The following is a 26,353-nucleotide window of genomic DNA, read 5'->3' on the forward strand; positions in this document are numbered from 1 at the left end:
ATGGAGGATGTTGGTTTCTTCTCCCAGGAAACAAGCGATGAGAGGAAATGGCCTCAAGTTGTATCAGGGAAATTTCAGATTGGATATGAGGAAAAAATTCTTCACAGAAAGGGTGGTTGGGCATTGGAACAGGCTGCCCAGGGCAGCGGTGGAGTCACCACCCCTGGAGGGGTTTAAAAGACACATAGATGAGGTTCCTGGGAACATGATTTAATGCTAGATTTAGGTTATGGTTGGACTCCTTGAGCTTAAGGGTCTCTTCCAACCAAAATGATTCCATGATTCTGTGGACCTGTGCTGATATAGGTTGTGTGTCAGCAATTCCCATACTGTGACTTCTGCATTTCGTTTAAGCCTTTTATCTGCAGAGGGTTTCTTCGTTATTACTTTAGCAAAATCTTTAGGAATGGTTTAGCATCATTACAACTTAGAGCACTGTTTAATAACGCTGGTTGGATGCAGCCATGGCAGAAGGATAGGGTAGGGCAGAGTAGGTAGGAGACAGCTCAGCAGCATGTCCTCCTTTTGTCACCACACCTGGAGCACCAGCTGGTACTCATAGAGTGGGGCAGCTGCAAGCTGAACGCCCTGTTGTAATCTAAATCCATCGTGCCTTCTTTGAGGAGATACTTCTAACTCACCAAATTAGAGCTGTGGAAATATTTTAATCTCTGCGTAACATGGCTACCCATCAGCTTTTCTAATGTGAGACAAGGAAACTGAATTCAGTTAGAAACTTAAAATAATTGAAAGTTCTTGAAACATGGAGACATTTGTAAGCTTGATCTTTGAAGTGAGTAACTGATTAAACTTGAATAACCAATGAAAATCACTATATAGTCTTTTCCTCCATATATATATGAAATTTCAAGTAGTGTGTGCTATGCCATATTTCAGCCAGGTACAAACTAGAAAGCTGAGCTATGCTGATTTTGGTTGTAAGATTTATAATAGAAATAACAGTCTGGATGAATGGGATAATAATACTGTGTTTAATGTCTGTGTGGCAATTTAAAATCTCTACAGATGTGTTTCTATTTACAGTGAGGTTACACTTTCATAGGACATTAATTTTTCTCTCTGCTGCTTGATTCCCAAGCTGCAGATATTCTCCTGAAATCTTTTTTCTCCCCCAGACACACAGAATTGTGATAACATTTTTAGCATCTGTGAAGGATTCAAAAACTCAGTGCAGGTTTCAGTGGTAGAATTGACATAGGAGGGAAAATAAATTCCCTCAGACTGAATACCAAGCTTAAAACCTAATCTCTTAAAAACTTCCTGACAGTTGTTTAGCCTCCTGGATAACATTTTCAAACTCCTATCCCTGAGCTGATGGCTTCTGTGTAGACTGAAGTGGATGTTAATGAAGACTTAAGTTCAGTCTTCCTTTGAAAGCCCAATCCTGAATATTTATTTTCATAAGCATGCCAAAGACAGACACATCTAACAATTCTGTTTTCTATGATGTTGGGCCATAAACTTGCTGAAGGGTTTGAAGGAAATCAGAAAACTTGCTTGAGACATGAAATCAGAAGTGTGCGTTTTGACTTTCTGATCAGTCTCCTAGTTGAGGGAATTTGGGACTGTTCCCTCATAAATAGCTGTAGTTAGAAACTGAGTTTAATTTTTATTTTCAGAGTTCAAAAAAGACTAATATCTTTAATGGATTTAGGAAAGTTAATGATTTTTTGTTTTGCTTTTGCTTGACTCTTGCACAATCATACATACCCATTTCAATTTAACCTTCTTCTTGGCTTGATATTCCCTCTTTGTGTTTCAAATTGAGTATTTGCTGTCCCATACATAGAGAAATTAGTTCATCTCCACCACAGTAATTAAAAAGTTTTTAAGTATTTGTAATAGAGATTTTCTTCTCCCACCTATAGCAAATATGTAAAATATGCTATGATATAAAATCTGTGTGGATGAATATGTGGCAATCACAATTAAGGCCAATGAAACTTGCCTAGCAATGCAGTATTTGAAACATGTTTTGTTGGGACTGTTTCTTGATATTCTTCCCCTTCTTAAATCCCAAGGTTTTGTTACCATAGGTACGATCTTGAAAGCATCTTAGTGGCCTAAAAGTCTTAATGCCACTGACAGCCACAGGGACTTGCACGCTTTTGAAATTCTTTATTCCGAATCTTATTATACACATGTCAGGAGAAAAGAACAGAGTTAGGCTAATCAGGTGAAAATGAGGCAAAACATCTTTTCACAAATTGGCATAACTTTAATGTACAGGATCCTGGAACACTCTGTGTTCAGTGCAGCAGCATACGTCCCACTGGGAATTAGGACTTTGTCGAGGGTTTGGATTGCAGGGTGACAATAAAACCCTGGCAGATGTATTGTTAACCTCCTCTACCCCCCAATTCCCCGTTTTGCCCCTCCCTCTCCCCCGTTCCCACTTCCCACAGGTGATCGGGAGGGAAAGAAGGACAGAGAGAAGAGAGCTGGAAAAATTAACAATGTTTTACTAATGCTACTAATAAGAATAGAGAAAATAATACAAAATATACAAAACCAATCTTGAAAGTCTCAGCAACTGCAGAGCCGGCAACCAAAGTCCTGGACTGGACTCTGTAGCCAACCGGGGCTGGATTCAGTCTCTCACTAGGCCTCAGTTCACAGGGACAACTAGCAAGGTCCTCTCCTAATGTCGGCCATAAGCAGAAGGGAAAAGGAGGGCAAAAAGGAACGAGATCCTCGTGATCTCCCACTTTTATATGAAGTATTCATGTGAATGGAATGTTATACACCCTTGGTCAGTTTCTTGGTCACCAGATTCTCATTGTCCCTCTTGCGAGATGTCCATCCGTGTTTATCAATAACTTTGCATTCCATTGCTATGTTTACCAAAACATGTATCTGGTTCTCCAGGAAAATGCAGTTAATATGAAGCTTTAGCTGACAGGCAAATTCACTAAAAGAGAAACTTGTTTTTCAACAAAACCGGGACGGACCGGTATGTAGCATTTGGATATATAGACTTCAAAACTATTGGCAGTGTTGGACTGAAAGTTGCCCAGAGGGACACTGAGCACTTGGGGCAAGCATTTTGCAGTCAAGGGAAAGAAAAAAATGTGTATTTTGGAGCTGCTTTTTTTTAAAAAAAGGCAGAAGTTTGCTGCCGTGTGGAGATCTGCAGTTTACCAGCTCTTCATCTTTCACCCCTAAGCATACAGTGGTCAAAATGAATGTGTCTCTCTCTGATCCTATCCAAACTGAGAAAACCTGCAGAAATTCTTAGATGATGCAAAGAGGAAGGTCCTGTAACAGGATGGATTTGTAACTTTGAGAACCATGGTGAGGAGACAACTCAAAAAGCCATTTAGTGACCATTTTTGGCAAAGAAGTAGATCTCTTGCAGAGCCCATCTAGCATTTTGCCCAGTTTTTTTGTGTGGGTTGAGGACAGTGGTTTGAATGAGACCTTCTGATTGTTTCAAATCCTCTCCAGATCCTCTACGAAGTCACGGTTGTGACTGGAGACACAGAAGGCGGTGGTACGGACAGCAATATTTTCATGACTGTCTTTGGATCCAATGGCAACACTGAGGAGATGCAGCTGGACAAAAATGGAGACAGGTACAGTAACTTTGTCACTTCTGTTGGTTAGAAGTGGAGTGATAACAGATTCTGGTGTCAAATCAAGAAGGACTTGGGGCTCTGATCATGCTCCCTCTGAAACATGAACTCATGTTGACTTTATAGATTTAGAACTGTGCCGCTTGTAGTTGTTGTTATAATGTATTTAGTGGAGTCGAGAAAAGGAGAGCACTGTGTAGCCAGGGGAATCATCCATGGATGTTTGCAAAAGTTTTGTTTGACCTGTTCCTCGTGGCTTTAGAGATGAGCATTGAGAGCAAAAATACGAAATTCAAAGTCTTGCAAGTCTTCCAAGAGGAACCATGGACATTGCATGAAACCACGACTCATATTCTCCAAAATGCACATTTTGTGGAAAAATAATTGAATTTAAATGTTAGTTAATGGGAATGCATGAGTAAATGCGTTATGAAAGACAAACCAACATGCACGTACCTGCCTTGGGAGGTGCTTGCGATGGGAGGGTGATGATGTTCCTCTGTCTGCTTCTCCCGTTTGCTTTGATGGCCAGATGTCAGCCACCTTGATCCAGAGGCCACCTGAGGGTTGCCAGGGCCTGAGCCAGTTAAGCTGAGGGTCCTGCTGAGAAGTAGGCTTCTTAGCTTGGGCTTTGTGCCAAGCTAATGTAACCACGTGTCTTTGGAACCAGAGCTGGCTCGTCTGCAGCTGGCGCAGAAGGGGCATGTGATGGCATCTGCCTGCCCAGATGTGGTCTTATGCTGCAAAGAGATGGAAACATGCCACGAGCTGCATGGAGCACTGCGCTGCATACGCCGATTTAACTTAAAAAACTGAAATCTCATGTTTTCTTCAGCAGAGACAGCTAACAAACACTGTAATCCCAGTCTGACACCAGCACTTCTGTAAGCCAAAAAACCCCACATGCCACTGATCCATTTCCTCAAGCTTTCCTGTTCCTTTCTAGCACCTCCCTCAGCACTGAAAGCTTTGGCAAGAATGAGCATGGCACTAACTAGCTTTTAGAGATGGGCTTCCTTACCTCTAAATGTAATTAATTTACTACCTCTGATCTTATTCAGCAAAGCATCTACAGAGCATCAGGAGGGCTGGAACATTTGGCCACGTGGTTCAAGCTCTGCTTGTGGAGGTGATGCTGGACTCTCCCTCCAGCCTCTTGGTGATGCAGTTCCTCTGCCACGGCTTTGCATAATCACGTGTGGGCTGGATAACTGAAGATAAGGCTCCCTGCGTAGAACTGTTTGCTCAGGGGATGTTTTACTTGCAGCTGTCATAGCAGAGTGGGTGTCTGGGCAAGTCTGTTCAGCTAAGCTTGAAATCTTCATGTCTTTAGTTAGTAACAAGCACGAGCCTTGTTTGCCCTGAAAAAGAAAGAAATGTAGAGGAGATGCTGCTGACTAAAGTCTCTACAAGAAGCACTGCTGAGTCACGCAGAAAGATGAAGGTGTAGCTCTTGGCCCTGCTCCCCGTCACAGAGACATCCAACATGTGGGACAATGCACCTGGGTTACCACCATGCCTGGCCGTCGGTGACATCCTCCTTCCAAGACCCCAGACAATCCCAAATGGAGCTGTCTTCCACTATTTTAAGCCAAACATTGAATTCTAGTAGGTTAGAAAAAGGACTGCAACTGTTTGTACTTAAAAGTAAAGCGAAATTCACATCTGGGTACATCAACTGAAAATCTCTAAGGGGGACCAAGACGTCTTCAGCCACTATAGAGAGAGGGATTGCAGTTTCACTTCAGCTGCCTATGCAAGAGATATCCCTAAACTTTGGGGCCTCTGGAAAATAAAATCACATTTTTCTATACAGGTAGGATGGATAACCTCCACGATAAGGATATGAAAATGCAACAAAGAAGGTCCACACCGTTAGTAGTTGTTTGGGCTGTCTTCTGCCAGTAGAAGATCTGCAATAGACGATGAAAACTCATTGGGGCTGTATAAAGAAGAAGGACCTGTAAAACACAGCTGTTAACATGTTAATATCCCCAGGATGTTGTGCTGTTCTTTGGGGATGTACTGGCACATCTCTGCTAGCTAGAGACACTCTGTATCACACCCTTGACCGCACAGAGCTCCTGCCATCTCATTAGCACCCTCTGCAGAGGACATGCACATCCCCAAATACACATAACTGCCCGTTTCCACACCACTCCCACCAGTCTCCATCCAGCTTTTAACACCACAGTCTTCCCCAGCTGTTTCACACGGAAATCTCACCAGCCTTTGCACCAGCGGTGAGAAATGGGCGAGAGCCACTGCAACCAAATGGCAGAAGGCACTTCATCTTCATTGGGGCCATCCAGTGACAATTCACTCACAGCAAGCTCAGTGCATTAGGAAGAAACGCCTGTCTAACCTGCTGCAGATTTAAGGCAATTTTAGCTACATTACCGTTATTGGCAAGACCTCTGGGCAATAGAAATATTTATAAGTGCATGCATGGGTAGGAAAGCTTAATGAAATCCCTTAGATAAATGCTTCGGTGTCCTGGAAAAGGAATAGCAGTGGACAGCTTATCTGGGAACTTCTTCCCTTCTCAATTTTTTTCAGGCTTATGTTCATGTTTGTGTAAATTAAGGGTAGAGAAGAGCTCTTAGGTCACCCAGTTTAGCATTTCAGCAACTGCTTCCCTCTAATACAATGACTTCTTGGAAGCAGCAGGTGAGTATCAACCTTACAAATTGTAAACAGAGCATTTACTGAAGATAAGTAATGGTTTATTTTGCTGACTGACTGTTTAAGTTTAGAGTTGCCCAGCCTGGAAAGAAGCAGAGTGAGAGACTTCTATGAAGCTTTGTAATGAAAACTGATCATATGATTATGGGATAATTCAAGCTGGAAGGGTCACACCTTTTTCTTAAATAGAAGTGGAAATCAATCCAGTCCAGGCACAAAAGCACATTCTCACAGCGAGACAGGTTGTCTTGGTATCCAGTACCACAGAAAGACAAATAACAAGAGAGGGGAGTTTTTCAAAGAGCAAACATAACCCTTAATAACTAGAGATGGACTGGGACCAAAACGCCCTACCCGAATGCCTCTGGGAGCACAGGAAAAGCAATGCCTGGATGAAAAGTGAGAGGCTCAAGCCAATCCCTATGGCTAACATCTGCAGCCATGCAGGCTCGGATAATGGTGTGAGGATAATCAAGTTCATGCTGCAGGGTGTAATCTGAGCAGAGGTTGGTAAAGAAATATTGTTTTTCTCCATATCCCTGGAACTACACAGTTGTAGAAGGCTAAGTGCATTGCCAGGAATTATATATCATCATTATGGATTGTCTGTATTATGGTAATGCCCACAGTTTGCAGGGGTGTCTCCAAACTGCTCAGCAGACTCAGGTAACTCTCAAGGAGAAGTTTGCACAAAGAAGGAACACCAACATTAGAGTGGTCATGGCGATGCTTGGTAGACCCCCTGGGTTTGGCTGCGCTTCTGTTAGCAAAGGTTGGATTTCCATCTCCAAGCCCATAGTAGGTCTACCAGAGTATTTTGGGGTCAAACCTAGAAGACATACTTGCTCTAAACAGAATAATATTGAGCCTGAGGCAGCACTTGCACTGGAGAAGGGCTTTTTTCTTAGCACTAGTGATGCTAAGAGAGAGGCAAGGTAGCTGTGGTCCTGGGCAGTGTAATGTCTTCCTCAAGAAGCATAATTAGTTTTTTCCTATTTTCCTGCTGATTGCTATGGACAAGCAGTTCCTATACACGCTTGTGCCTGCATGCAGCAGCCAAGCGCAGCATAACATTTTTCATGCAAAGCTACACAAACCTATCCTGGTTCTTACCAAAGATGGAGCTAGTTTGGGAATCCAAATTCCCCAAATTCAGGACGTAAATGCAGAATGGTTGGTTCTGTCCCCTTCCTAACACAATTTGCCTGTGCTTACTAAACTTAGGCTTTGGGCTCCCACTTGCAGTCGGGTTGCTGTATTTAGCTGAGCTGCACCAACTGCCGATCACCGTGACAAAGTTATGTGCTGCGTCTTAGCGAAAGAAGGTTAAGCAAGATTGCTTTGCCTTCTAGTTGGGATGGGCCAAGGGCAGGCACGTGGACAGATGCCAGCAGGAAAGCGATGTGCACAAACCTGACTGTCTCTGTTGTTCTGGTTACAGAGTGAAAACGTGTGCTGCAGGCTGCCTGGAATGACTCCAGGTGCCTCGTATGGGCTTGATTTTCCAGGGGAGGAGGAATCCCTGTCAAATCTGCACTGAGGTTTCTTGCCAAAAACACAGTAGCTGGTGATTGCAGGACAGAAAAGCTCAAGTCCAATAAAGTGCACTCATAAACTTTTAATTTGAGGCTGTTGGCAAGGTACAAGTCGCAGCACAGAGAGGGAGTCGAGATGCAAGGATGCTGTAAAGCCATGGGAAATCTCCTTGGTTTTCAACCCCTCCAGGTTTGAGCGAGGCCAGGAGGACAGTTTCATTATGGAGATCGCGGACATCGCACCCCTGAGGAAGATGAGGATCCGAACAGATGGGAAGGGGACTCGCCCACACTGGTTCCTGGAAAGGGTAATGCGCTTCGCATCGCGCGTCTCTTTGCAACCTGCTTGTGCTGGGGCATCTCCACCCTTCAGAAAGAGGAGAAAAGCAACGACTGACTCACTTTTGTTAATTTCCAACATTTTTCTATTTGGTTTATCATGGCTTTTTCCCCCAGGAACTGAGTCAAAAAAGAAAGAGAGCACAGGTTAAAACAGTCTCTGCTGTTAGATCTCCCTCCCTGCAAAAGAGCCTCGTATTGCCACCCAGAGTACCTGTAATATTTTGTGGTGCCTGGGATGTACCCTAAGCTCTTGCTGACCCCTGTTGTGTTCCGACCCCCGGGGAAAGCTGATTTCTCTCTGCAAGGCAGGGACAGACAGCTGGGTGGGACATTTCCAAACAGTCCATCTTTTCAGGTGAAGTATCCCATCTCTCTCCTTCCCTTCTCCTTCTAGCACACAGGCAGATTGCTTTCTTTTCTTGTTCATACAAGTGAGGTGTCATTTTCTTCCTGAATTTTGAATACAGCATTCAAAATGGCTCCCACAGCTTCTCTTGATTGCATTTTTTCCTGCAATTTTTTCCTGGTGTCCTATCTTTCAAAGAAGCATGGTGGTTGCCTTTATCTTTTCTACCAAACCACCAGCCCCATGTAAACATCACTTATATTTGCATAGTACAATGTAGTTTTCTTTATATGGGTCTCCATATTTCTAAGAGAGAGATGGAGTGATGTGCCTATTCTACACCATCATATGTCATTAAGGGAGGAACAGACCTCTGACGTTTTTATTTGACATGTTCTTTCTGGAGCAGGTATCCGGCTGGATTTCTATATCTAGACTTTTTAATAAGAGTGGGTTAAGACCCAGTGGCTTAAACCATGGTCAAAAAGAACTGTGTACACATTTTTTAAATTATATTTTTGGTCCTTTATCCCTTACAACTAGAGTGTAGCTGCCTTTCATTTTTCCATAAATAATGTGTTTCTATGCACTCGTCCAAGGTGACCACCAGTTTCCAGTGAAGTGATGAGCTGCTCTTCTCCACCATCAGCAAGGTCTAGAAAGCATTTCTGTGGTCCAGTACTTTTGTACTTGAGCATCGCCACTTCTAACTTTTTTCTCAGGAGCTCTGTTGTAACTTTCCAAAGCATTGAGCTCCAAGCACCTGTCCTCTGAATAGGTGCCACAGACACACAGTATTTTTCTCTCTGTGCCAAAGAAATAACTCAATCTGTTCTTATCCATTCAGAGACATTCCAGACCTTGCAGTCGTGAATTAGTAACACCTCAAAGGCAAGTGACACTGGCATCATTAGTGACAGGTGACTCCTTCCCACCCTCCTGTTGTCAGCTCTGTCCAGTTGTCCAGCTCTGTCCAGTTGTCCAGCTTTATCCAGTTGTCCATCCTGGTGGACTGTCCAACCCAAAGCAAGGCTTTCCTAGAGGACTGGACAAAAAAGGCCTCTCATTTCAACCCAGATGATGGCTTTATAGCCTTCTTATAGCTCTACAGAAGCAACAGGCAAACCGTGCATGCAACTCTTGGAGACCAGGTTTTTGGAAGCTCATAATTTTTATTTTTCTTCAAGAAACAGAGCATGAGGGATCTTCTAGTTCCAATTACAGCAGAGAACTTTATTTATTAGTTTTCCTTCCCACCTTCCCTCTAAAGGTAAACACAGCATTTGCATTCCCAGGCAGAGAGTGAGGACAGGAGCACCCTGGAAGAGGGGAGGAAGAATTTGTGTTCTCTGATTTGTATTCCAGTCTTGAAAACTTATGTAGCCTGGTGTGACATGAAAACTGATCTGAGCCCATTTCCATTTCTGTCAAAAGTGCATATTAAAACTGCATAATGAAATACTTGTGGGGGTAGTGCTAAACTCTCAGACAGATGGTTCACAGTTAGTGCTAACTAGCACAGTGAAATGAGAAGCTAGATTAAGCCATCAACCTCGTAATTAACCGTTTGTTGCTCCATTTATCTACAGGATATTCTCAGTTTTCTTGTTCTATTAAAATAACAATACATGATCTTTTTAATTCTCTTTGGTCTTTTTGTAAACTGTTGCTGGTCATAATTTACGCCGCTCTTAGTTTACCAGAAATAGAAGTGCATAAATACCAATTAAAATGCATAAATTATCAACGATGTTGTACACAGCCAAAAGATTCAATTTACAAGCAGGGAGGTAGTCTTTTTTTTTTCTTCTGTCTAGATAAAATACATTGAAATTTCATTCAGAATCTCAGTGAAGTAACGAACTTGTTGCCAAAGATTACATCTGCACCAGAAGTGGCAATAGGAATTAAATGCTGATTCTTAATCCTCTAAAGAGAATAAAATTTGATTAGTGATGTGTTGGGACAGAATGAATATTATTGATTATTCCTATGCACAGAAAGACACACTGAATGCTCTCTGAAGCTCAGCAACACTTTCTGATCTTGCCACTGCCTGGAGAAACACGGAGTTGGAATATTTTGCTCTAACCTAATGCTGAATCTCATGTTCTTCCACCACAACTTATCACAACACTGCTCTGTGCTTCTGAAAAATCAGAGAATAGAATCACAGAATAATTTGGGTTACAAGGGACCTCCAAAGCTCCCCCAGTGCCACCCCTGCCATGAGCAGGGACATCTTCACCAGCTCAGGTTGCTCAGAGCCCCGTCCAGCCTGGCCTGGGATGTCTCCAGGGATGGTTCATCCACCACCTCTCTGGCCAACCTGGGACAGGCTCTCACCACCGTCAGGGTCAAAAATAATGTGACTTCTAATTAGGAAACTCATCTAAGTGCATGTTTTGGAAACCTCCTCCTGATGCAGCTGGTTCCTCAGACCACATGATGATTTCACCTGCTGCCCAGTGCCTTAGAAATGAAGTTGAAAAGCTAGAAGTGAGAAAGGATGAGAGCTCTCTGAGTGAAATAACAGGAATTGTAAGACTGTCGAATTCTGTAGAACTGCTTCCCTCAGAATTTTAATGTTACTTTGTGCTGTCAAAGCCAGGCAGATAAGAAGCTGCCTTAATGAAGCACTAATTGCATTGCATTCAAATGTCACAAATAGTCCTGAATGTGGGATTCAGTCTTTATTCATCTCTTTTTCCTTCATATGAAGGAGATTAAGAGAATTTGAGACAATTCATTATGTATCTGAAGCTGACTGTTATTCTTTGCCACAGAGAAAAGTCTTTTTGTTTTAGAATCGTAGAATCATTTTGGCTAGAAAAGATGTTTAAGATCATCAGGTCAGAGGACCCTCTTTTTAAGCACAGACTAATGACGTGCAACAAAGCCATAAAATCCTGTGACTAAGTCTTTAGAGATGAATTATAGGGCCTTGTGTATTTTAATGTTAGTGGGTTGTGAGCTGCTGTGGAGTGTGTTTCATGCTGCAGCTGGGAGAAGGCTGGGTAGAGGTAAATCAAATGATCAGACATGTCATACCTTTCTGTTACAGCATGCAGTGCACAGTTAATTTCAAGTTGCTGCTGTAAAGTTCCTGTCAGTTGCATTATCTGCTCAGGTAAAAGGCAAATTATCAACATTTTATTCATATACATTGCTCCTGCCTTCTTTTCATTTTTTTTTACAAGTGTTCTACAGCCCAGCTAAAATTAATGCATAATTAGTAATGAACTTCGAGCTTAAAAGCACGAAGGATGTCCACAGCAAGTTCTGGGTACCCTAAAAAACAGTTTAGATACAATGTGAAGCAGCAATCTCATTGCCAAGTGGTAGCTAATTTCTCTGAGAGGAACAGACAGCAAATAAAAATAGTCTCAGCTCAGCTCCCTGAGATAACTTTCTTGACCCTTATGATCCTTATGAAGTCCTGCATCATCCAATCTGTGTGTGCAACACCCACAAACATCTCCTAGTAGGATGGGATTCATTTTGTGCTATTTCAGTCACTGAAAAAGCTACATTCAGCTTTCACCTCTTCTACCAAACTATTTAGAACTCCTCTGCAGTCAGCAGATAGATACATCTAAAGCAAGAATTGATGCTTTGAAGGGCTCTCTACCTGTCCCCAGCGTGGGTGGGATGCATTGCTTACCCGGTGACACCCATAGAATCATAGAACAATTTTGTTTGGAAAAGAACTTTAGGATCATTGAGTCCAACCATTATCCCAACACTGGCAGTAACCCATGTCCCTGAGAACCTAATCTAAGGATCTTCTAGACCCCTTCAGAGATGGTGACTCCAGCACTGCCCTGGGCAGCCTGTTCCAATGCCTGACACCCCTTTGGGGAAGAAATTGTTCCCCGGATCCAACCTCAACCTCCCCTGGTGCAACTTGAGGCCGTTTCTTTGTGTCCCTGTGTCCCCTCAGCTCCTGTTCTCCAGCTGAACCCCCCAGGTCCCTCAGCTGCTCCCATCACACTTGTGCTCCAGCCCCTTCCCCAGCTCCGTTCCCTTCTCTCCACTCACTCCAGCACCTCAAGGCCTTTCTTGGTGTGAGGGGTCCAAAACTGACCCCAGGATTTGAGATGTGACCATCTCTGACCTCTCACTGTAGGGAAGACCAACACGATGTGCTTGGGCTGGATGCCTGGCATTTAGGAGGTGCGGGCTAAGTAAGGTAGGCAGTGTACCCACGTTGTCAGTGAGCTGTCAGCCTGCCACAAGTTTTCTGTTGCCTTCCTGTTCCTGTTATGATGTCCCCCAAGCAAACAAATCCTGTAACATTAGTCTCTTGCTCTTGTCTGCTTCTCTCTGGAGCAGCATCCCAGGATGAGACAGCAGAGGCTGCTCACTCTGTCTGTGCTACCTGCTCATGTGAAGTTGCACACAGGTGGAATCACTCATCCTGGGCGAGGGGCTGGGCATGGAAAGATAGGGCGTTTTAATCTGGTGGTTTTAGTAGCCAGGCAGTCTTTCCCAGACAGCATCTGGTTATTTGTGAGAGATCTGATCTCTGTCTGCGAGTGCTCTCCAGCTGGCAGCTCTAATCTGCTTCTACCCCCTGCTGCTTTCCTGACATTTCCCTGCAAGCTTTGCTCAGGACATTTTGCTGCTAACTGTGTCACTGTCATTCCCGAGCAGGGCAGATGTAGATGTGTCTGAACCTTTCCCAGCCTAGAGTCTGCACACCAGGGGGGAAAAAAAAAAGGAATTTTCAGTCAACCCAAGATTATTCACAATTGGAGTTTGAAAATTTCAGCCAAAGGAAACATTCTAGGTTGGACTCCTCATTATTCACACATCCTTGAGAGAGGAGCCTTCCTCCTGGTCTGTGCCCCAGCAAAGAGGGCTCCACCTGTGGTGGTGGAGACCTGATTTCTGCTTCGTTCAAAGCAAGGGTTTGATCCATCTCTTGACTCATAGAGCAGCTTTTTGACCATGAAGTAATAATGTCACTGGCTGTGAATAAGCAGCTTTCTAGAAAAGTGGGACAACTCCAACAGTCCAAAATGTCCTGTACCTCTGGGATGAAGATGCTGTGTTACAGATCTCTGTTGAGCATCAGGAAGAGAGAAAACCCCAGATAAGTGTCCTACCCTGTACAATGCACACGAATAGCAAAGCTACTGCTTCAGCTTTGGTGTAGCAACTGCCCTCTTTAAAATAAATTTTTATAACCCGGAGCAATGTTCTTCTTTTGAACTGCTAAAGGCTTCAGCAAAGACTGGTTGGGGGTCAACAGGAGGCCGCGGGCTGGTATACACACAGTTTGAGGACAGAATTCGAGCACATTTTATCTCAAGATAAGTTTTATAAGTTTCTTAAGCTGATATGTGAGAGTGCAGAGAAAGGTCACTGAGATAGTCAAGGGGCTGAAGCACACGGCACACTGTGAAAGGCTGAGGTAAAAGGAATTTCTAAGCCTTGAGAAACAAAGTCTGAGGGGAAATCTAATTGCAGTCTTCTGCTGCTTGAAGGGAGGTTACAGAGACCATCGACCCAGTTTCTACTCAGACATTAACAGTGAAAAGGCATGAAGCAAGGGGCATAAGTCACAACAAGGAAAGCCCTGATCAGATATAAGGAAGAAAAGTCTTCCCAATGAGAGTGGTGCAGCCCCAGTATGAAGGTCCATGGTGCTGGGGGAATCTTCACCCTTGAAGATTTTCTAAACACAAGTTAGCCATGCTTAGAGCAAGAGTTTGGGAGTTCTGGTGGACAACAGGGTGACCATGAGCCAGCAATGTGTCCTTGTGGCCCAGAGGCCAATGGTCCCTGGGCTGCATTAGGAAAAGTGTGACCAGCAGGTGGAGGGAAGTTGTTCCTCCCCCTCTGCTCCGGCCTGGTGAGGCCACATCTGCAGTTCTGTGTCCAGTTCTGGGCTCCCCAGTTTAAGAAGGACAAAGAATTACTGGAGGGACACAAAGATGCTGAGGGGTCTGGAGCATCTTTCTGATGAGGAGAGACTGAGAGAGCTGGGGCTGTTCAGCTGGAGAAGAGAAGCTGAGAGGGATCTCATCAATGTGATAAATATCTGCAGGGTGGGTGTCAAGAGGATGGACCAGACTCTGTTCAGTGGTGCCCAATGACAAGGTGAGGGGCAATGGGCACAGACCGAAGCACAGGAGGTTCCATCTGAGTATGAGGAGAAACTTCTTTCCTTTGAGGTGCCAGAGCCTGGCCCAGGCTGCCCAGAGGGGTTGTGGAGTCTCCTTCTCTGGAGACATTCAAACCCACCTGGACACGATGCTGTGTGATCTGCTCTGGTGACCCTGCTTGAGCAGGTGGGTTGGACTGGATGATCTCCAGAGGTCCCTTCCAACCTCAACCAATCTGTGATTCTGTGTTTCTGTGATTCTCTGACTAGACACCTCCAGGTGTCCCTTTTAACTTAATATTTTCCATGACACCATGATTCCTTTCTTCCTGGTATCACATCACGCTTCTCTGACACATGTAGGCTCATGGTTCCAAAGCCTTTGCGGAGATATGTTACACTCAGTGGGGTCTCTGTTTCTGTTAGATCACAGCACAAATGGTAATTTGCAGCCTTGTCTCCTCCCTTCCCTCCAGTTCCCTCAATTCAGTGAGAATATGCTGCTAGGTTTTTGCTGTAGGCGAGTGCAATGCATTTCTCCCAGTAGACTGATGACCCACTGGGCCCATCTTGACCAGGACACGTTAAAGCGGCTATTTTATTAGGCAATTGTTGAAGTAGCTCGCTGGCTTGTTCTAAATGTGTTCCTAGTCTTTTCTTATCACCACGGCATCTGAGCTCCTTCCCATGATACATTAGACAGTGTGACTAATATCTGCTGCATACTGTTTGCTCTGTCACCTTTTCCTAGACAGAGAAGTGTGTGAAACATTGAGTTTCACTGACCTAATTTTATCTCTTGCTTTGCTTTCGCTTGTTTGGGTTTGGTTTATGTATCTCTACCATGATTGCTGTGTGTTTGCACAGAGGAGGCAGGCAACAAAAAGATAGTTTGTACATCAAGGAGAGGTGGTGAGGCTTTTAATGACTCTGTTACCTCTTTGGAGTGAATTTCATATTGGCTTCCAGGAAAGGTCAGATTCACTCAGAGATGAGCTTTGTCCATATGATACATCAGAGGAGCAAACTTCTTCTGGTGTTTTATCCCATGAGTGAAAATGTCAAGTATTATCAAGAGCATTTCTCAGGAGAAGTCAACACAGCAAATACTGTCCATAGGAGAGACCTTTGTTTGTTCCAGAAGAGCTCAGTACCAGAAGCTATGAACAAGCTCTACCCATGTCCTACCACAACCTACACTTTGTAAGTGTCATTTTTGCCCTCATTCAAACAGCAGCTGAAATTTAGATTATTTTTTCTCCTTATTTGGGCTCCTCACAGATCACCCTGAGGAACCTGACCAACCAAGAAGTGGCCACATTTACCTATGGTGAATGGCTTTCTAAGCTGAAAAATGCCACGGGAAGTCTTCTGTGTGAGATGCCTGCTGTCATAAATGATGAGCAGATGATGGAGGACACAACATACTCTCTTCAAGTTAAAACCAGTGATATTGGAGGTATGTCCATGGTAGATATTTAATGAATTTTGATTTTTAGCAATGGAAAACATCTCCTGCTTAATTTGAAATTATGTTCAAAAAAAACATAATTTCAACCTGCTATGCTGGAACATGACCATTTTGTCTGGCTGTTCTTCATGATGGTGTTATTCTGTGAGGTTCATCCTCTGGGCATAAAATATTTAGACACAAGGCTGCATGCTGCTTCTTCTGAAGACACTTTAGAAGAATATATTGCCAGACCATGTTGCAAAGGTCAGGATGACCCTTCTTCTTTTTAGTCATGTCAGGTCCATCCACATAGGATGGAAAAAAAGGTTATGGCAAAGCTGGTGGGGTCCATGTTTTCAGTCAGCACTATCTGCTTCACCCAAAGAAAACAGCAACAATTCACCCTTCCATTTCAGAGTGTTTTGAGACCATTTATCTCAGGCTGCAAAAAAGCCATCCCTAAATGCACACCAGAGAGAAGAGGCGGAACAGAGCATAAAGAAAACTGCAGAGCTTCTGGAGCCAAGGAGTGGGATTTGTATGTCATTTCCTGGGATCACTGCCTCCTTTCATGAGGCCTCCCGTCAGGTTGCTGAATGAAAGCTGCAACCACATACAAGCTACCAAGCGCCAAAATGGGGCAAGCTCAACATTATCTTGCAAACATCTTGCTTGAAAGGTTGAGCCTCAGAGGGGATTCTGCCACACCGGTGCACATAATCACCTCCTCATCTCTACCTCTCTCTTTATTTTGTTCTAATTTTTCTGGATTTAGTTGTGTTAATTTACTCGGCTTGTGAGGTTTGATCTGAGAATATTAAAATTCACCTGGCAGGGTGTTTTTTTATGTCAATTCACCATTTTTCAACTAGCTGCTCTGCCTCCTGCTCATCTGAAAAACGTGCCGTGAAATACGAAAAACAAAAGAAGGAGGAAGATTAGTTTATGTATCTGGCAATCCATCTAGTGTGCCAGTAGATCTTTCTGCGACCTTTTTGTGAAATCCAGCCCTAGCTCACAAAGGCGATGGAAATAGAAATGAGAGGAGAATAGAAGATGACAGCAACAGCAGACAGATCTGCCCTTCCCATTGAATGAAAGATGACGGGTATTAATGATGAAACATTTTATTTCATTATGAACAGCGACAACCAGTAGGAAAGAGCAGATTTCAGAGTGGTTTCATAAGTCTGTTTATGATTAGATCACACAGCACACTGACATAATGTTGAAGTTTATCCAGCTTATCTGAAGAGGGTACAAGTCATGAACCATCTCCCCTGTTTGATCATTATATATTCCACAATTACTCCTGGTTGGACCAATTTTATCCTTGATGGCGAGTTTGGACATGTTATATCATCTCCTGCCACACTGACATTGTCGAGGAACAGTAATGACCAACAACGAATAGAATCAGACATGTTTATTTCTAGATATAAAGCTTTTCCCTGCAATAGCTTTCAATTTGCCAGTGCATCAGAGGCATGGATTAAAAAAAGAAAAAAGAAGGAAAATTAAAATTTTCAAAAAAGTTTAATCTCACATATTTGTCACTCTCCAAAACATTATAGTTCTGATCTTAATTCCTGTTATTCTAGACTGTCTCTGGTCAATTCATTTGGGAGAGGAGTCTTAATCAATGGTCTGGATCTCTGCAGGGTCTCTGTCACTCTCTTTTAATCAGATTCAGACAGAGCCAGCACAATTAAGTTAGGCTAAATGGCTAAAGCTAGGGAAAATGAATGCCACAAATAATGTCCTGCAGCAAACTAGAAAGCAGAAGTCATTTCTTCCCCGCCATGCACACAGTCCTGCGTTAGTTTTTCCTCCGATGAACCTTTGAGTTACAGTTTGGCTTCCTAGAAGTCGTTCTACTTGGATGACCATGTCACACACAGAGGTTACATCAGGAAAAAGCTCAGCTCCTGCAAAGGGCAGATCTCCTCTCTTTGAAAGGTCAACCCCAGCGGCCACCAGAAGTACGTCAGATGACAGTTCCCAGAGCACACGCGGATAAGGGGAGAAGAGGTTTTTACAGCAAACACATCCCAAGTCAGATGTGTCATCTTTGATTAAAACCAAAGTCATTATTTACTTTTGATCTTATAAGTAACTCACAATCTCATTGTCTCCAAGGCATGACCCGTAGGCACAGCTGCAACAGAGCCAGACCACCTGATAGCTGTTTCTGTGGAACAAAAATGTCCTTGCCTGTTAATTTTGATTTACGCAGTGTTCTATATGCAGGCATCATATACACAGTAATGCAATAAAGATGGAGAAAGAATAAATACTGCTTTCTCATTTTCCAAAACATTAACGAAGCAGGAGGTTTTTATCTCTGCTGTTATAAGATTAATTAATATGTTGTCAGCTCAGCTACAGCCTACAAATTACATAATTTAAGACAATTGGAGTCAGTTCCTACTGCCTAGTCCAAGTCTCTGTTAAGTCAAAAGAAGGACATTCTTTGGCCTCAGAAGTCTGTGACTCAAGCCTATAGTTTGTTTAAAAATGGTGCAGCTGCTCAACAGGAATCATAAAATCATAGATGCTTCAGCTGGCAGGGAGCTCTGGAAGTTGTTTCACCCAGATTCATGCTAACAGGACTACTGTCACAACTACTACTAGGTCAGATGAGCCAAGGCTATGCCCAGCTGAGCCTTGGGCATCTCCAGGGATGGTGATGACACGTTCTCCCTAGGTGCCCAATCCAGACATACTCCATTTTCCTGACAATTTTATTTTTTCCTGATGCCCGATGTGAGCATCCCCAGCAATTTGTGGCTGTGGCTCCTTGGGGTATGGTCTGAAATCAGCATAGCACATAACACCATCATCATCATCTTCACTTTCCCTCCACGTGGTCACACAGGCCCTTGTTCACCTGCCTGACCTCATCTCCCTTGGCCTCTCTCCATGGCCATGTGTCCCAGCTCCTGTCCATCTTGGCAGCCATCACCGGCCTCCTCCCCAATGTCTCCACATGTCTTTGACCCGGGGACCCAAGCTGTCACCACAGTCTAAATGTGGCCTCCTCAGTACTGAGCAAAGAAGAAAAGATCTTGCCTTCAGCTGCTGGCCATGCTCCTCCTGATGGAGCCAAATACGTGGTTTGCATTGAACACTGAGAACTTGCTGTTAGCTCAAATTCAACCTGAATATGAACATTTCTGCTATAACCTCCTGGTCTTCTTCAACTCTGCCGCCTGTACATGTGCTGGATTTATTCCACCCCAGAGGCAGAACTTGGTATTTCTCCTTGCTGAACTTCATGAGATTTCTGCTTGAGCCCAGTGCTCAAGTTTCTCAAAGTCCACCTGGGTTGGAATTCCACCATTCAGCATGTCAGTCACTCCCCTAAATTGAATGTTACGCAGAAATCTGCTGAGGTTGAACTCAATCATTGTTCAGGGTGTTGACAAAGTTCAGTGCTGCAGACCCCAGTATCAACAATGAGCTGTTGCACTCATTGCCAGCTGAGGCTTGTGCAACCACGGTACCTTCAAGTCTTCATTCCTCGAATTTATTACAGCTCCTAAATGTGCCTGACAGGTTCCCAGAACTGACAATGACAACAACAACAAAAAAATCAGAAGCCCAAATAGGTGAAATGCACATTGGTCCAGCGGTTTCTGTTCTTTTCTTTCACGTCTCCTGCTAATTGCTTATGAGGGAAATGTCACGGCATGGGGCCTTCATAAGCTTCTTCCTGCCGGGAAGGTTTTGCTAAGAAACAGTTGGTTCTGTGCTTTTTGAGACCTTGCATTAATTGGGAGCCTGCTCCTTGTAAGGAAATGGACTTTAGTTTGCTTTGTTCCTCACCTCAGCAAGCTCCAGGGTCATAAAAGGTACTGCCAGATGAACTGCCTGAATCCCTGATGCTTTCTCTTCCTTCACAGGGAACTGCCCCAATTTAACATAGGTGATTTTTCATGTGGACACCAAATGTTGCTTTCCTTTTTCTCTGTATGACTCTTTTTCTCCTCTCTTTTTCTTTTAGTACTTTTTTTCACTCTTTCTGTAGAAAGGGTTGTGATTTCTTCCTAATTTCTTTGTTGAAATAATTATCTCAAAGAAGTGGAAGCTTTCTCAAAAAGTTTTCAGTCCCCCCAACTTTGTCTCTGCATTGTGTTGTGAATGGAGCAGCGGGAAATACTGTCCATGTGGTTCCAAAGTGGATTTACGATACTCTTGTGCAAGAAATGGCTTGGCAGGCAGTTAGAGTTTTCAAAGCCAGGCTTTCTAACCAAGGGCAACAGATGCTGAGTTTCTTCATAAGACAGATTTGGGCTTGATGTTCTCATTTTTTTTTTCCAAAATTCAAGGGCTTTGGTTCTGACACAGCAATGAATGTCTGTCCATATTGAATCAAACATCTTTCTTTGAATCTGTTTTTTTGTTATGGCATCAAAAATAAAAAGCAATAATTTTGGTGAAACTATAAATATTGCCAGGTAAAAATATTGTAGCACTTTCAGCCAGAATGTTCTAAGGTCACTGCAAGTGGTGACTTGGCATTGAACTCTCCAAAAGTGAGGAAAAGCTGACAGCATGGTTGTTTTCTGCAGGAAAACATGGACAATAATGGGCATATGGGATGTAATATCAGGTAATAATGGTCATCCTAGAAATTATTATTTTCCTAACATATACATAGAAGAGGAGAGAGCTGGGGGGGGCAAACTCTTGGATGAGTTTTCTAAGACTTTTTCCATTAAATGCAGCATGGACAATATTTTGAGAAAGAAGAATATGGAATGAAGACCTATGGGAGGGGAAAGTGGGTCATGGTGGTTTGGTTGATGATCTGCGCTTTGCTTTTCAAATCCCTGTGCCATAAAACACAAGGAGAGCGGCAGGAGACCGAACCCTACCTGAGATGTCCTGGGTACCACGGGACAGCTTGGAGGAGGCTGTGGGACTGCAAAGGAGACCACAGTGTGGAAAAGGGACCATGGCCCAGTGGGAAGCCCAGGACAACGTGTACTAATACTTTGTAGCTAGGAAAGTTAGAATATATTCTTTAACAGTATTTCATAGATGGCTAGATGTTGCTGGCTAAGTCACTTTTCTTCCCAAGCCACCTGGGAAAAACCGGAGTCATGACACTGACATCCTCTGCAAAGTGATGTGATGGGCAATGCTCCTGCATCCTAATTAATGCTGCCATTATCACCATGCCTTGAATGAAAGGGCAAAGTGTTCCAGCTGTCTTTGGGGGACAGACTGGAAGGTCTGTCTTGTTAACTGCAGCCTCTTCCCGCCTGCCTTTGCTGCCTCCACCTCCAAGCAACTGGGGTCCGGGTGTCACCCCTACATGGCAGGATGGCTCATGATGATGTGCCTTGCTCTCTCCTTCCAGGAGCAGGCACAGATGCCAACGTGTCCTTGATCCTGTTTGGGGAGAATGGGGACAGCGGGACCCTGGCGCTGAAAGAGTCCAACAAGTCTAACAAGTTTGAGAGGAACCAGATGGATGAATTCAGTTTCTCGGACATGCTGAGCCTGGGAGACCTCTGCAAAGTGCGGATCTGGCATGACAACAAAGGTCAGAATGGTGACTTGGAGGGGTGGGAGAGGTTTGGACAAAGTTTTTACTCGAGGAGAGGCATGTCTAGACATACCCATTCATGCAGGAGACAGTTTCCCTGTGTGCTGTTGTCATATTATCTCCACTAATGGGTCATAGAATCACAGAACCGTTTGGGTTGGAAGGACATTCCCAGCTCCCCCAGTGCCACCACTGCCATGAGCAGGGACATCTTCACCAGCTCAGGTTGCTCAGAGCCCCATCCAGCCTGGCCTGGGATGTCTTCAGGGATGCTTCATCCACCACCTCTCTGGCCAGCCTGGAACAGTATTTTACAGCCCTCCAGACCCCCAGCTTCGGTCAGCGCTTACAGCCACCGCTGCAGCACAGGTGATGACAGCTCCTCCAAAGCAAAGCCATCCAGACCATTGTCCCAACACAGCAACTCTATTAATTCAATATCTTTTTTCATAGGTCAGTATGGCACTTTTCTAGCAATTTAATGCTGTCAGACTGACACCGACACATGGGGTAATGCAGCCTGGCATAACACAGTGAGCTTTAGAAGATAGAAATAAAGATCTGTGTCTCTCTTTATTAAAATCACTGCATCATACCGTGAGTGTGCAGTGCCCTGCTGAGAGGGATTCTGACATTTCCCTGCTGCTGGACACCGTGTCTCATTTCACAAACAGCAGAACGGCACGTGGTACCACTGTCATAGTAATTTGTGGTGTCAGTCAGGTATCAGGCAGGATCTTGTAACAAATGTATCACTCACACTGCTGTGATGACATCTCATCCCATCCCATCTCCACCTAAAAGAGAAGATCTTGTGTTAACAAAGACTTGCTTGCTAATGTCAGGCCTTTGCTGTGGCCCAATGATGAAGCTTGATGGTTTCCATAAGCCCACCTGGGTCAGCATTAAAACGGTGGTTTGGGCAGTAGTATTTATTGGAATCCTGGAGAAATGGAAGCAGAACAACCTGGTCGTTACCTGGTTGTACCAAGGCAGCTGGTTCGTGGCTGGGCTGGGGTTATGTGTCAGGACACGTCCTGGCTATCATCTTCGTGACTTCTCCAAGTTGTGGCAGATGGGAAAGGCTGCATATCATTCAATATTATTAAAAGGTACTGCCTCTGGATCAGAATCTCCCACTGGAAGTTTGCCTTTTTATTGCTGTATTTAAAAAAAAAAAAAAAGTTAAAACAGAAAAGAGAGATTATTTTTGCATCTGTCTGTAGTCCAACATGGGAAATTATGAACATCCACCTAACCTGGCTTAATGGTTGTTTATTCCCAGCCGCTGCAACCTTCAGGCTCATATTTGTCACTTCCACAACACAGGACAATTTAGCTATTTAAACTCTGTAACATCGTGTTACATAGCCACACTGAATGTGGTAAGGGAGACAATTTTACCTGATTTTAGAATGATAGAATTATAGAATCATAGAATTATTTAGGTTGGAAAATATGTTTAAGATCATTGAGTCCAACCATTAACCTAACATTACCAAGTTCACCTCTAACCCATGTCCCTGAGAACCTCATCTATGTGAATTTTCAACCCCTCCAGGGATGGTGACTCCACCACTGCCCTGGGCAGCCTGTTCCAATGCTCCACAACCCTTTCAAGGAAGAAAATTTCCCTAATATCCAACCTAAACCTCCCCTGGAGTAACCTGAGACCATTTCCTCTGCTCCAATCACTTGTTACTTGGAAGAAGTGTCCGAAATGCTTATTCCTTGAATCTGCAGTTTGGATCCTGAAATGGAAAAGGCTGTCAAAATACCCACTGGAGTTTTTGCTCAGCAAACAGGCGCCTCTGTGGCTGCAAGGGTGGTGTGGGCGTCCTTCTGAGAGCAGCAAGAAATCAACACCGACTTGCAGATTCATTTTCAAATATATTAATAGCTAAAAAGTCTACAAAACGAACGCTTTCCTCAGGAGGCATTGCAGCTTCCCAGCGGCCGGTCGCACTAACAGACTGAAATACACCCACCGGATCAGAGCTGGTCCTTAGGGCTCAGGCACGTGAACAGGCTGGGATGCAGGGACATGAGAAGTGGGTCTGTTGAGCCCAGCAGCTGTTGCCAACAGCAGCATCCTTCCCCAATCCTCTGCATCTTACTATGCATAGCTCAGGGCACCTCCTGATATGGGTATCATTTTTGTCCGCTAGGTAACTTTCAGTGAATTTTCTCATTCAAGTGCTTGTCCAGGCTCCCCAGGAGATATTTAGCACCCACGGCATCCCAGGGTAATGAGTCCCATGGGTCCACTCTCTGCTGCATGAGCGGGAAATCCTATTATCTAGGCAGTTTTGCTGCCTTTTCATTCTTGCACAAATGATCGGGGTTCGCCTTCTCCGTGCCACTGATGATGTTGTTGGTACAGGTTGGGGAGTTACCACATTGCAGCTGAGCTATGGTGATTGCTATCTGCATGCTCTTGGTTAGTGGTGAAGGGAAGTAACAGAGTTTAGCCTTAGGCTAAGCAGTAAATAGGCTCAATTAGTTTGAATTTGCTGTGGGCTAAGAGCCCATACCCAGATAGCCAACACAAGTCATCTAAAATAGAAAAATGCATTTCCAGAACCTGAAAAAATTTATGAATATAAATGCACATTGAAACCTCATATTCTCTTTCCTTATTTCTCTCTTATGATTGTTTTCCATTTATAAATAACTGTTAATAGGGCTTTTACTAGACCTAAGTCTTGGACAAAAAACATGCTCAGGTTTTATGCAGAAAAAAATGTACTTATCTTTCCCCCCGGAAAGAAGGACAACTGTAGTTTATATCATAACATATGTTTTCTTCATTGTTCTTGCATTAGTCATGTGAAAGGCATATCCTATCTAAACCTTCACACAATGCAGTATGACAGTTTGTTGGGTGGGTAGACTATTTATTACTGCTGGGATCCCAGGCTATAGCTATCCTTTGCATACAGGCCTACACTTCCTATATAATTTATATAAATTGGCTGTGCCACTGGTTAGACATTCCTGGCTCTGTTTTTTGGAAAGGAGTAGTTGGGTCACGGGTCAGGATCATGTATGCTTTTTGTCAGATGCTTGGGAGACTCTGGATACTAAACAAAAATGTGCTTGTTTTTACCATTACTTTGAGACATCAGATGCTGATCGTTCTTTCCTTAGTTGTTTTGTTTGTTTTTTTTTTTCATTTTTGGACTAAACAGTTATTTGCCAGTGGCCTGTAGAAGACTCAGCCTCACACTGGCCTATCCCATTGCTCCTCATGTGCTGAATATTTGGAACATGGGTGATGTTCTTGTCCTAATTTTCATAATAATCAGCCTTAATGGCAACATCAGCTTCATTTGACTCAGATTAGGTGTCTTTTGCACTTCTGGGCTAGTTAAGGGAACTACTAACCATTGCAAGGCTTCTTTGTTTTTTAAACATCACCTGGTCCCAGAAAGAAGTCAAACAACCTGCCCTCATTTTGGAATAAAAAACATTTAAACGGCTTGCCCAAGGTGGCTACTTTGACATGAAGTCCAGTTGAGTGTCCATTTCCATCAACAAAGTTTTGCTGCCAGTTCACATCCTGCTTTTGTTTACCTTTTCATGGAAATATAACTGCGGTGGGTCGCTCGGAGTTGGAGAGGCAGTAGTTGTAATGTCAAAGACTGTCAGAAGGTCTTTAAATTGCAAACACTTCATTTGCCTCCTCTGGAAAAGAATGTCAGTTTTATGGTGTCACTTTAATGCTCTAAAATGTTGTTTTCCCCACCAAAAACTGCTGAGTGGCATCGCTGTATGAGATATAAAGGAGGGATGAAGCTCCCCTCTAATCCTTCTGACTTCAGTAAAATTGATCAGGGAAGAAATCGGTGCTCATTTGAAAACAGGCAACTTAGAGACTTCACAACTGTAATTTCAAGGAACTTATTCCTGATCTTTTAGATGTTTAGAGCTCACCAGTGAGAGTCTGGTAACAATGAATAGCTGTGAATGAAATTTAGTTTTAAATTTTGCACCATGTCTTTTCATCTTGCCCCTGTTTACTTGGAGATACTGATGTTCGACCTAATATAGTTAGATTCCCTGAGCAAATTTAATCATTTCCAGACTCCCCATTTCCTGATCTCAGATAGGCACTATGTATTTTCTCATATCTCAGTTCATTTACTTCCACATTTATGCAAGATCAGTATCTGTAGGTCTGTAGAAATGTTGGCTTTCTAAATATAGGTCTAATTTTTTTTTACTCTGGTTTAAGAACTAAATCACCATTCTGGAAGAATGACTTAAAGTTTCTCAGTATCTCAGTAATGGAATTATTTACCTAGAAAAAGCTTCTTTTTTTTTTTTTTTTCTTCCCCTTGTTTTTTGGTTACCATCCTCTCCTAGCAACAAGGAAATATGGGAAATCTGGATTTAGCTCCCTCATCTGCCTGAGTCAATTTGAACCCAGTTGATGAGCAGTTTCTCTAAAGTAATTAATTTCAGATTCTATATTATCTCCGTTGCCACCAGACAAGGGGAGCCAGGAAGAGTCTAATTATGGATAAACTAGAGTTCTCTGTGTTATTATAGGACCAAAGACAGAAGTAAATAACCAGGTTATGCAGCCCAGCTACTTCTTTGCCTCAACAGGGCCCTTCTCTCAATTACACCAACTGCTATGACATTGTCTGATTGAGTTTTAAATAACACAACTGCCCCAATGACTCCTTTTGGGTGGCTTTTCCAAAGGAGAAAGTATCTTA

The 26,353-nt window shown here is 43.5% G+C and overlaps 1 protein-coding gene across 1 annotated transcript in view; it reads left to right on the top strand.

The window, feature by feature from the left end:
• The window catches only part of LOXHD1 (lipoxygenase homology PLAT domains 1), a 154,533-nt gene that overhangs the window by 111,788 nt on the left and 16,392 nt on the right, over positions 1–26,353 (top strand). Inside the window, exons 34-37 of the mRNA XM_005500411.4 lie at positions 3,469–3,596; positions 8,007–8,124; positions 15,898–16,075; positions 21,438–21,623. Coding sequence (XP_005500468.2) covers positions 3,469–3,596; positions 8,007–8,124; positions 15,898–16,075; positions 21,438–21,623 — 610 coding nt within the window. The remainder of the gene's footprint in view (positions 1–3,468; positions 3,597–8,006; positions 8,125–15,897; positions 16,076–21,437; positions 21,624–26,353) is intronic.

This window comes from Columba livia, chromosome Z, assembly GCF_036013475.1.
Source record: "Columba livia isolate bColLiv1 breed racing homer chromosome Z, bColLiv1.pat.W.v2, whole genome shotgun sequence".
NCBI classification, from domain to species: Eukaryota; Metazoa; Chordata; class Aves; order Columbiformes; family Columbidae; genus Columba; species Columba livia.